Raw genomic sequence first — 11,459 nt, forward strand, 5'->3', positions numbered from 1 at the left:
ATCACCAAAATATTGGTTTCAAAATTTAGCTCTATATAAGCATCTACCAGGCGATGATTGAGTAATAAGTTATTCCTCCATATCTCTCCAATAGTTGAAATTAGAGGTAAAAAAATTTAAAAAAATCTTGTTTGTTTCAATAATTTTTTTTTATATTTTTCAACTTTAGGAACATTAAATTTACAGTCCAATTATGAAAAAAATAACCTTTTCTTATTTTTAACATTGAATTTGAATGGGAAAAATGGGAAAAAACTCCGGGGTATTTTTTTTATAATTGTACTGATAGACTTTGAATTCTAAAACTTTCAATTCTGATGTAAGTAGTGTCATTAAAAACTTAAGAAATAATGAAGAAGCCGATCATTAGGTTTGATAGATTTTAAAAGAAAAATGTTCTTGCCCATATACAAAAATAACTTTATCAACTTTTGTTAAATTTTTTTTATTTCGTGTTATGAAATAAATGAACAAATTAAATTAATTTAAGCCAGATCGAAATAACAATTATCCCTTGACTGTCTTTGCAGAAACAAATAACCTAATCGATAGCTCACCTTATTTTTATGTGAAGAAATTCGTTTTCTTTATGGTTTTTCACTTATATCCCTGCCGATTCGGCAAATTTTTTAAAGACATATTTTACAAAGCAATTCAGCTAGATCTTTTTATCTAGAATTAAAAATTTTGTAAACATAATGCGCAACTATTTGTAAGTTTACAAAGTTGTTTTCAACGCATAGACGGACATCGAAAATTCGAATCCGCGATAACATAAATAATCCGGTATATATGTTATTTCATGACTGACTTAGGTTCTAGGCAATACAATTTCATAACTAGTTGATTATCTATTTAAATATGGTAAATTAAGTCACATGCACAGAAAAAAGTTTCAACATAAATATTATGATTCGAATTCATTGATTTCAATTCATAACATTTATAAATAATTTCTTAAATAGTATGATTTTTTTAATATTTTATGTTTTGAAATAAAATCTAGAAGGCTTGAAAAATATAATTTCAATTTCATTTTTATTTTTATGTTGTTCAAAAATGTTTGAAATTTTTCATGGAAAATTTTTAGTTTTTTTATGATTTTCAGCTACAAAATGATATAAAAAGCGCGAAAATGATTAAATTGATTTAAGAGGATGAAATGCTTTTATATTTATGAATGTTTTATTATGTTTAATGATAACTTTTAAGTTTCAGATATTCTCCTTTTTATCTTAAAATATTGGCCAATATATGGCTATTATGCAAATATTCTTGCACTAATTCATTATATAATACAATTATAATGCAATTTATTAAAAAATTATGTAAAAAAGCTAAAATTTCCGTCATGTAAAATTTTATAATATTTATGAACATGTTCTTATTTTGAATGAAATAAGTTTGGGAAAAAAAAGTCAAGTTCGATTAATAAAATTTATTACAAACTTCATTCCAATTATGAATTTTTTTTTCTGTGTGTATCATTTGGATAATATTATTCCAATGTAGTTAGAATTTCAATAATTTTAAAAGAAATTTTCCAAAAAAATAGTCGTTACTAAATAGTTACCTATACTAAAACAGATTTAATTATCATCTGAAAAATCTGTAAATAAAACAATTCGTTCAACAGTTCTTTGGAAAATATACATACATAAGTTCTTATTTTTTATTTTATTTAAATTTGTTTTAAACTAAAAATACAGAGAATTTTAACTTAAATTAAAACCCAAAAAGAAATCGAAGATTTGTTTTAAGTTTGTTAATATTTTATTTTTATTAAACTAAACAAAAAATTATATTTTTTTGGAATTATTAGGATGAACTGAGGAGTTGTTGAGGTATAGAAAGATTCTATGAGAAACATGAAACAAGAGAAATTTTCTTATTAAAAATACACCAAAATGGATGTATTTAAAGAAATAAAATGTTGTTAGAGGTCTTTTCTTAACAAATGAACAAAAAAAATAAAAATAAAATATAAATTTAATCATAGACAGATTTTATACGGCAATTGGAAATAACTCCTACAAACGATTATATCGGGCTTGGCTGGGCTTACGATCTGAAAAGAAATTGCGTAGCACTAAAATCTGCACAATGCCAATGACTAAAACGGCGGCAGTCTCAGCACATGACCACCACATAACACGTTCGTTTAATTCCTCAGCCCTTTTGCGTCCCTGAGCCTCACGGAGGCGATGATGTGTTTGAGCATCCAAAATATCATTTAACGACTTGTGTATCGACTGTGAGGAGGTTTCCATTTGTGTCAAAACAGTGGCATGATCATCGACACCGGGCAAGGCGGGCTCTTCGCCCACTTGGAAGTCAACATAAACGAATTTGTGGGAAAATGTAGAAAACTTATTGCTAAAGCAGGCCTGATAAACACCTGTCGTTTCGGATACAAACTGATGACTGTCGAAGGTGGCCTTTTGCTGTTCATAGATTATGCGTCCCTGGGGATCCTTGAGCATAACATCGACATCCAATTGTCCACCGGCAGAAACTTGAAACTCTAGATAGGCGGTGGTATTGCGTTTAATCTCCTCATAAAAACAATCTTCAGCTCCATCGGCTAAATCAAATGTGAATTCAACCGATTGTACGGTGCACGCCCAGATAAGGCACAGCAATATGTTGGCCCACAGCAAATTACAAAAGCCTTTAAATTTTTGCATTTTTGCTAATAAATGTGTTTTTTTGTATGTTGTATTTGTTTAAATTAAAATCCAGATAATGCAAACAGTATAACAAAGTTGTACTCAACAATGGCTTATTGTATGCCACGCAGAAGATGAGTTCTAGAAGTACAAAATAAAAAGAAACACGGCATTTAAAACATTTGTGTTTTTTCGCTACACCACAATCTTGTTTAATACATTGTGTATACATATTTTGCTGTCAAATAATTTATTTTTAGTTTGTACTTTACCTTCGTGTAGTTATTAGTAATTTTTCTATATTAATTTTTATATATTTTGTATTAATTTTATATAAAAAAAAACTTATTCCTTACAAGATTTTCTTTCGTTTTTATCGTTCTTTCTAATTCTTCTTTTTGCACATTTGACAGTTTGTCATCTCCCAAAAACAACACTGACGTGTCAGAAAAAGTTTCTCTTTCGTAATTTATGAAAACAGGGTTGTTCTACAAAATGAAAACAAACAATATGGGTGTTTACATTGGTTAGTGGTAAAAAGGCAAAATGTTTACTGTTTCGAAAGAAAATATCGTAAAACTAGTCGCTGACACCCTCCCCTCACTGATGTAAATTAAAAAATGGCTTTGTTAGGATTTGATAAACGATTAAATGCTCTTTGGAAGCATCAGCAATCCCTGGAAAGAAGCGGACATACATAAAATAGCATAGAACATGTTATGTATATATAACTAAAGAAAGCTTTCTATCGGAATTCATGAAATAAATGATATTAATAAATTCGGTATAAATTATTTATATTTTAAAGTCCTTATTCATAATCAATTTTTAAATTGGTCAAAAGTTTATAAATCAAATTTTTGTATAGAAATTTTGATTTATAATCCTTTGAAAAATAAAAAAATGTGTTATATCAAAGAATATAATATGATTTATATTCTTAGGTTATATAGGTATATGGGGGTAAATGATGACGAGCTTATTATGAACACATAAGCTATTCCAAAGATAAAAATTAGTAAAGGAAATTAAAATATTTATTTTGCATATATACAGTGAGCCGCAAAAGTGAGTATACACCAAAAATTATTGGATATTTTTTAAGATAATGAAAATTCTAAAATTTATCCATGATTAAAATTTTAAAGTTTCGGTTTGATAGAGATTGGCTTGAATAATATCTTTGGTTGTGAAAAATATAGATTTAAGTCGGACTATAATGATTTTCATGATCTTAAAAAATCAAAAAATTCGCTGCTGTTTACTCACTTTTGAGGCTCACTGTATATGTACATAATAAAACAAAAAAATACATCGATTTTAAAAATATTTATTTCCAATTAAAAATCAACGAAATATAATACAAATTTTTCGCTTTGCAAAAACAATTTCGATGCTTTAATAAAAATTTGCGATAAATAAATTAACAAATATAACTAAGATAATCTACTTTAAACATAAAGAATAGTTAACAAAAAAATCTGGCAGATTATCGCCATGCAGTTTAAGATTTTTTAACCACCTCTTCACAGGCAGCCTTGGCAGTGGGATATTTAAATTCAAATCCAGTTTCTAAAGTCCGTTTAGGTTGAATTTTTGCCCCAGTCAACAATAAAGCCGAACGATCCTTACCAAATAGTAGATCAACTACAAATGAAGGTATGGGAAACAGACATGGTCGCCTTAAAGCTGAAGCAAAGGTCTATAAATAAAAACGAATTGGTTTAAAATCGTTTAAAATTGCCACAAAAATTTAAATACCTTTGAAAATTGACCATTGGTGACAATTTCAGGGGCCACTGCATTCAACGGTCCCTTACACTTGTCCGATTCTAGACAGTGTTGTATTAAACGACAGAGATCCTCTAAATGTATCCAAGGTAAAGTTTGTTTACCCGTACCCATAGGTCCTCCTAAACCTAATAAAAATGGCATCCATATGTTTTCTATCATGCCGCCTTCACGTCCCACCACAACACCGGTTCTTAGTTTTACCTAGTGTAAGGAAACAAAATAATTTAGTACCTATAACAGTAACAAATGTTTATAAAATAAATAATTTCAAGAGATTTTTGGTAATTATTTGAATTTTTTATATTAATTAAATTTGAAAGTAAATTTTTAAAATTAAAATTACTTCATATGTATGTAATAATTCAAAGAATACCACTGAAAATTAATATTGAAAGAATTGGACAATTGGAATGCAGTTTCTAGCCTTAATTTGGCTTCCAATATTCTAATTCCCAATAAAAAAAGTAATTTAAATAGATATTTGCGTTGACCTTGACAATAAAAATTGTATAAAAATGCATTCAAATTGCCAATTTTCTAAAAATTAATTTTCAGTGGTATTCTTTGAATTATTACAGAGTAATTATAATAAATGAACTTAGAAAATTATAAATTTACTTTCAAATTATATAAAATATAATTTTTTTGAAATTTCAAAATGTTTTAGAAATTATGTTTTCTTACTCCTCTTGTTTTAGAACTCAAGGAAACAAAATAATTTAGTACCTATAACAGTAACAAATGTTTATAAAATAAATAATTTTAAGAGATTTTTGGTAATTATTTGAATTTTTTATATTAATAAAATTTGAAAGTAAATTTTTTAAAATTAAAATTACTTCATATTATGTAATAATTCAAAGAATAGCACTGAAAATTAATATTGAAAGAATTGGACAATTGGAATGCATTTTCTAGCCTTAATTTGGCTTCCTATATTTTAATTCCTAATAAAAAGAAGTAATTTAAATAGATATTTGCGTTGACCTTGACAATAAAAATTGTATAAAAATGCATTCAAATTGCCAATTTTCTAAAAATTAATTTTCAGTGGTATTCTTTGAATTATTACAGAAAATTATAAATTTACTTTCAAATTATATAAAATATAATTTTTTTTGAAATTTCAAAATGTTTTAGGAATTATGTTTTCTTACTCCTCTTGTTTTAGAACTCAAGTTTTCTGGCAAAGTAGCAGCCTTTTCCCATTCTATACACAATTTAGACATAAAATCAAATTCTTCGCCCTTATCCTCCTCCGTATAGACCTTGTTGTCATTGGGCCGGTATAGAGATACTCCCGAAATATTTACAAACGATTGCACGCCTTGCGATTTTTCTATGGCCTTGACCAAGGTTGCACTTGAGTTAATGCGAGAATTCCATACATTTTGTTTGAAACCAGCTGTCCATCTGCGAGAAGGATCCAAAACATTTTGACCAGCTAAGTTCACTACCGATGTAACACCACTGGGCACGCCATCCTTTTCCAATTGATGCCATGTAATGCGTTTCAGGCCGGGCATACGTGAGACAACAGTGACTTCATAACCCTGCCCGGCTAAATGTTTAACCAAACGAGAGCCTATAAAACCACTGCCTCCACCTTTAATATAATAATATTAAACTATTGTTTCATGGATTTATTTAACATATCAATAACTTACCAATTAAAGCATGTCTGGCCATAATTATGGGAAATTCTTTATTATTCCCAACAATCGTTTACGTAAAACTGCAACAAATTGTAAAGAACAGGGCGAGAATGAAGGAATTCAAAACAAAACAAACTTTTATGGGGTAGGTTCAGTGTATGAACATTAAATTTTTGCCATGAAGTATGTTCCGTAATAAAAACAGAGTTGGTATATTTACAATGCCTAGTGTCCAGTGTTGCCACTTCATATGTAATTGGGGAATCAGTCATGTGTAATTTACATTTAACACAATGGCAACATTTGAAGTGTCATTCATATTATTGCTTTATTGTGTTTTTTTCTCATAATTCGCAAGAAACTTTTCGTTGGACAGAAATTGAAAAAAAATCCTATTTATATTGAAAGTTTTTTTAAGATTTTGTTAATTTGCTTCAACTTTCCGCATAAAAATGTCGGCTCCTTTGGAAAATCTGGAAACCCAATTGGAGATGTTTATAGAAAATGTGAGGCAAATACGCATTATCGTGAGTGACTTTCAGCCACAGGGACAAAATGTTTTAAATCAAAAAATGTAAGTATTTATCTTTGAATTGGAAATTATGAGTTTTCACAAGTTAATCTATTTATTTGTATATAAATTTTAGCCAAGGTTTGGTTACCGGCCTGCAGGAAATCAACAAATTAAAAAATCAAGTTCAAGACATTTATGTACCGTTTGAAGTTTTCGATTACATTGACCAGGACAAGAACCCCCAGTTGTATACCAAGGATTGTGTGGAAAAAGCATTGGCTAAGAATGAAGAGGTCAAGGGTAAAATTGATGGTTATCGTAAATTTAAAGCCAATATGCTGTTGGAATTGTTTAAAACATTTCCCAATGAAATGAATATGTATAGGGCCTATCGCCCGGATTCTTTAAATTGAAATTATGTTCAAACGTCCTCACCCAAAATAATTGATGTGCTAAAGAACTGAATACAAAATTTATTTTTAGAATTAAGTTTCAAATTATTTCAATAAATCAAGAAAAATTAACAAGTCGGATGGTTTTCTTCAAAGCGTTTGCAGGAGTTACAAATTTGAAGTGATTAAAAAGCATCTTATTAAACTGAAGAATTTATTCTACAATGTATGATCAGAGTATAAAAATGACACGCTCAGAAATCTTCGGAATGTAGATGTCATCGAAGTTTTTTCTCCATTTGAAAATCTTGTCAATTATTTCCATTAACAAAATTTAGCCACTGGAACTTCGGCATTGCATTTGAGTAATTTTAAAACTAAAAAGTTAAATTTTGATGATATAGAAATTTATTGAATTATACTGGCAAATTTAGATTAGAGAAATTGTAAAGGCTATTATAGTTGATTCCAACTCCAAGAATACAACTGATATTGACAAAATCAGTAACAACTCATATACTGTTGCCTTTACTTTACAAAATAATAGTAATTATTACATAGAAATTAAATAAAATTATTTGTATACCCACCACCGTCCATCCGTCTGTCTGCACTTAGGGGGATCAAATTTTCTCCAAATATTATTTGTTGATCAGAAATGTTTGGCATTGAAAATGGGTTAAATCGGTCAAGACAACATCCAAAGAAGTTGATAGTTTTCAAAACTTTTTTGCAATTTTCATTGCATATAATACTTTGAAATTTTGCACATATTATTTTAATTATTGTAGAACAATTTGTGTAGCACTCATACAAATATTTTCCCGGAATAAGGCTCTATAATACATAAATGTCTATAGAGGTATCCATACAAAATCTGGTAAATCTGATAAAAATAAATATTTTTATATAAAATGTACAAAAATTGGTGTCAGTATTATATTGGTGACAGTATTATAAGATTCGGGCCAGCCATAAATAATGCTGGGTGCGTTCGTAAATACACTACATTTTTGCATCACTGACCTGCAAACTTTTGCAACTGGTTTCATGAATTTGCTGCATCACTTCCAGAAATGATGGCAAAGTGATGCACTGTTACTCTGCAAATACGAACGTGTTAATGGGGGTAAGTATTAAAAACCCGATATAGTACCAATTAATGAAATAATTTAATTTACATAAATAAATAAATTTATTTCAAATTATTTCGCCATCATAAAAATTAGGTTTATGTGGAATTTTGGGGAAAATGAGCTAACAATTCGAAATGCTCTATTTTTGGTTATAAATAAATTTAATGAGTGAGTTACAATGTTAATAAATAAGAAAAATTTTTATTATTTAAAGTTTTTTCCATGAAAAATTCTTTAAGCTCTATAGAAAAAAATTGAGAATATAAGTCCATCCTAGAGTTGTTAGTACATTTAGTACACGAAAGTATGTATTCAGTTTCAAATATCTCTCATATTATCAGGCCTGTCACACATTTTGTTCGGAATGGTTTTAATTTCATAGTTACAATTCCAATCGATTTTATTTTACATTCTTCAGATTCCGTGTAATTTATTAATTCCAAAAATTTTTAATAATTCTGTATTTCTGATTTTAATTTGAACAGCGACTTTTATATTAAAGTAAATGTAAAGTTTTTGCTACAGAAACTGATTAAAAATTTTAGAAAAACAAATAATTACAAAGAAATTCCACTTTGAAAACTGAAAAAGTAATTTTCGTTTTACTTTAATTCCACTTTCGATCGAAATGGAATTCTGTGATAGGCCTGCATATATCATATGTGTTCAGATATTGCAATATTTGTAGAGCATATTGTTACGTTTTAACCTTTTCAAAACGTTTGGTTTATTTCCTTTAAATAAACCGGATACTTTTGATTGCAAATAAAAGCCGTTTAGTAGTTTGAAAATTGTAACAACTCTTTATTTATTTAAAAATGTACAACAACAGAATTAAATAGTCACTCAATGTTTTTATACACGTTTATAAATTCGCAGAAATACAGATACCCTTTATAATGTACACGAATTCACTTGAAAAATACAGCACACTTTAAGGCACTCAGTTGATGTTTATTCGAAAAGCGTCTCTGATAAACTCACTAACGACTGCAACCTCTGCCACTATTTATAACACTGCCATCTGCACTCTAGATTGCTCTTTAACTGTCAAAGTTCGAATATTCTAGATTTTACTAATATCTGTGGTGTACTTTCTACAACGTTATTTAACTGAATATTCGAATTCGAATATATGGTCAACTGAAAGCTTTTATTTAATAATGCCCACAGATATGTTACAGTTTGCTATTACAGCACTGTTATTTGAAAGCATTATGCTACTTTTAAATCAGCCCTTAAAATCGTTATATTTGAATTCAAGTACAATTTCGTAACAATATAATTTTTGCAATCCATGAAAGATTTTCGAAATATATAATAATCTCGCATTTAAATTAATTGATATTCCTCGCGATATATTTTGGGAGGGATTAATACAATTTAAGCGATAATTGTACTCTCCATTATTCATGAGCGTACATTAACCAATTTATACCTTTCATGGAAAAATTTCTTTGTGGTCCATATAAGGATGTTCAAAGAAGTAAACAAATCAAATTCCATTTTCACCTACTTCCGAAAAAATTTGGATTTGTGGGATTTACAATAGATGGCGTATCTTTTGAACGCGGTTTTTAATAACATACAGTAGCGTGCATAAAAACTGCAACGCTATGCTATGAGATTTTTAACAGCACCGATTTTGTTTAAAAAGGTATTGTGTTAAAATTGTGCGAGCAAAAAATATACAACTCTACGGAAATTTACTTAAATTTTTAAAAAGAATAATTATAAAAAATTGCTAAAAACTGTAACAATGTTGCATTGCCATTATCATTTACTATTAATACAAACTAATTTAAGGACATTAAAATTCAAAAGGATAAACATTTTATCCAAAAAACGCCATTAAAATATTCCGTTATAAAAATTTAGATATAATTAAGAAATCTGTTATGATTAGAGTGCCGAAATAATTTTGATGGTTAGTTTTGAAGTGGATTTTATTGAAATAAATCTTAAATGTTAGACATTGAAGTAATCAAGTCTGTGTTACTGATCCATGGAAGGTGACATCATACAGTGGTGGCCAGGAATTTAAGACAAAAATTGTTTGCTAAATTCCATGTAATTGTCAATTATTTTTGCAAATATTTCCACAAATATGTATGCATGAGGACTGTTTTAACACACAAGTGTGTTTTATTCGACTGTTTCAATTCATACATATTCACCATAAACACATAAAATTTTTCAACATTTTGACCAATTTTTTTTTTTTTTAATAAACATATTTTCTAACATTTATATCATTATAATTTTATTATTATAAAATATTCGGACCAAATTCGTATTTTTAGTTCCATTAGTTTCGGTCATATCATGTTATTAACATCGGATGTTCGCTGAGGTAGGTCAACGTATTTCCACATATCTTTGTCCAAATATGTTTTACCGATTTTTCCAAACATTTTTCAGAAATTAGAAACATTAATAATAAATTTCATACCCTTAGAGGTCCTTTTATTTTGGCTCTATCGCACTTAAAATTCAGTTGATGAAAAAAAATTCAAGTATTTGTCTTAAATTGGTGGCCACCACTGTATATGACTATTACAACCTGCAAATGATAAATTAATAATGCAAATATAATAATGAGAAAGCAATCCAATCAACCATGTATTAAGCGCCTATGCTTTTCGAAGCAGGTCCTTTATGCTTAAAATGGTGCAGTTGTGTGCTATGGATGGTCAATTAACGTAATTTTAATTTATTCGAGTCTGATAGTTTCGATCTGTTACCCAGGCCGTCTGGCAGAGATATTCCTTTAAATATTAAATTAAAATAGTAAAAAAATTGCGATAGCTTAGTAATCACGTAAGCTAAATATAGAATTCTATAAAATAGGAACATTGTAAAATTTAATATTATTTACAGTTGTCTTCCTTTGTTTTTGAATTCGTTTAGTCACCAAAATAAATTTACAGACCACATGATGTCATATGATTGTGAAAATGTAATTTTAGCATTAAACTTCAACACCCTCCTAACATTAACTAGTCATATCCTTTTGATCTTGAGCGCTTATTTACTCAGTTTTAGGCACACCACCACAATTATTTTTCATAGAGAATATCCTCAAGATTTTAAACTGGTAAAGAAATAAATAAAAATTCTTAAAATTTTCTTGGTTTTCGAATAATTCATCATATTGAACGGAAAATCCATCATTCGTTACTTCTGTTATCCTTTGTAGATTTCAAATCCTTGAATTTATTAGTATTAACAGTAAATTTTTATAATTATTTTTTTCAAAATTTTAAAAATTAAGTCAATTTCCTTAAAGTTAAATTTTT

The 11,459-nt window shown here is 28.3% G+C and overlaps 3 protein-coding genes across 3 annotated transcripts; 1 reads left to right on the top strand and 2 right to left on the bottom strand.

Annotated features, from left to right (window-relative positions):
* Window positions 1-1,636: 1,636 nt before the first annotated feature.
* On the bottom strand, window positions 1,637-3,100 carry p24-1 (p24-related-1). Its single transcript, XM_065507649.1, has 2 exons — window positions 2,942-3,100; window positions 1,637-2,810 (listed from the first exon to the last, which is right to left on the bottom strand). Exon 2 carries the CDS (start codon window positions 2,685-2,687, stop codon window positions 2,031-2,033), a length of 657 nt encoding a protein of 218 aa, XP_065363721.1. The 5' UTR covers window positions 2,688-2,810; window positions 2,942-3,100; the 3' UTR covers window positions 1,637-2,030.
* An 883-nt stretch (window positions 3,101-3,983) lies between these two features.
* Window positions 3,984-6,262, bottom strand: LOC135956529 (epimerase family protein SDR39U1). The gene is made up of 4 exons (XM_065507061.1): window positions 6,131-6,262; window positions 5,621-6,069; window positions 4,431-4,664; window positions 3,984-4,371 (listed from the first exon to the last, which is right to left on the bottom strand). Exons 1-4 carry the CDS (start codon window positions 6,150-6,152, stop codon window positions 4,174-4,176), a joined length of 903 nt encoding a protein of 300 aa, XP_065363133.1. The 5' UTR covers window positions 6,153-6,262; the 3' UTR covers window positions 3,984-4,173.
* Window positions 6,263-6,490: 228 nt separating this feature from the next.
* On the top strand, window positions 6,491-7,157 carry MED10 (mediator complex subunit 10). Its single transcript, XM_065507395.1, has 2 exons — window positions 6,491-6,692; window positions 6,766-7,157. Exons 1-2 carry the CDS (start codon window positions 6,571-6,573, stop codon window positions 7,043-7,045), a joined length of 402 nt encoding a protein of 133 aa, XP_065363467.1. The 5' UTR covers window positions 6,491-6,570; the 3' UTR covers window positions 7,046-7,157.
* The last annotated feature ends 4,302 nt before the right edge of the window (window positions 7,158-11,459 follow it).

Source organism: Calliphora vicina, chromosome 4 (genome assembly GCF_958450345.1).
Source record: "Calliphora vicina chromosome 4, idCalVici1.1, whole genome shotgun sequence".
NCBI lineage: Eukaryota > Metazoa > Arthropoda > Insecta > Diptera > Calliphoridae > Calliphora > Calliphora vicina.

Coding starts and splice junctions, on each gene's coding strand:
- p24-1 (XM_065507649.1), bottom strand. CDS start 2,687: ATGCAAAAATTTAAAGGCTTTTGTAATTTGCTGTGGGCCAACATATTG.
- LOC135956529 (XM_065507061.1), bottom strand. CDS start 6,152: ATGGCCAGACATGCTTTAATTG. Junction 4,665..5,620: donor TGAGTTCTAAAACAAGAGGA/GTAAGAAAACAT, acceptor TCCTTACACTAG/GTAAAACTAAGAACCGGTGT. Junction 4,372..4,430: donor CCAATGGTCAATTTTCAAAG/GTATTTAAATTT, acceptor TTTTATTTATAG/ACCTTTGCTTCAGCTTTAAG.
- MED10 (XM_065507395.1), top strand. CDS start 6,571: ATGTCGGCTCCTTTGGAAAATCTGGAAACCCAATTGGAGATGTTTATA. Junction 6,693..6,765: donor AATGTTTTAAATCAAAAAAT/GTAAGTATTTAT, acceptor TATAAATTTTAG/CCAAGGTTTGGTTACCGGCC.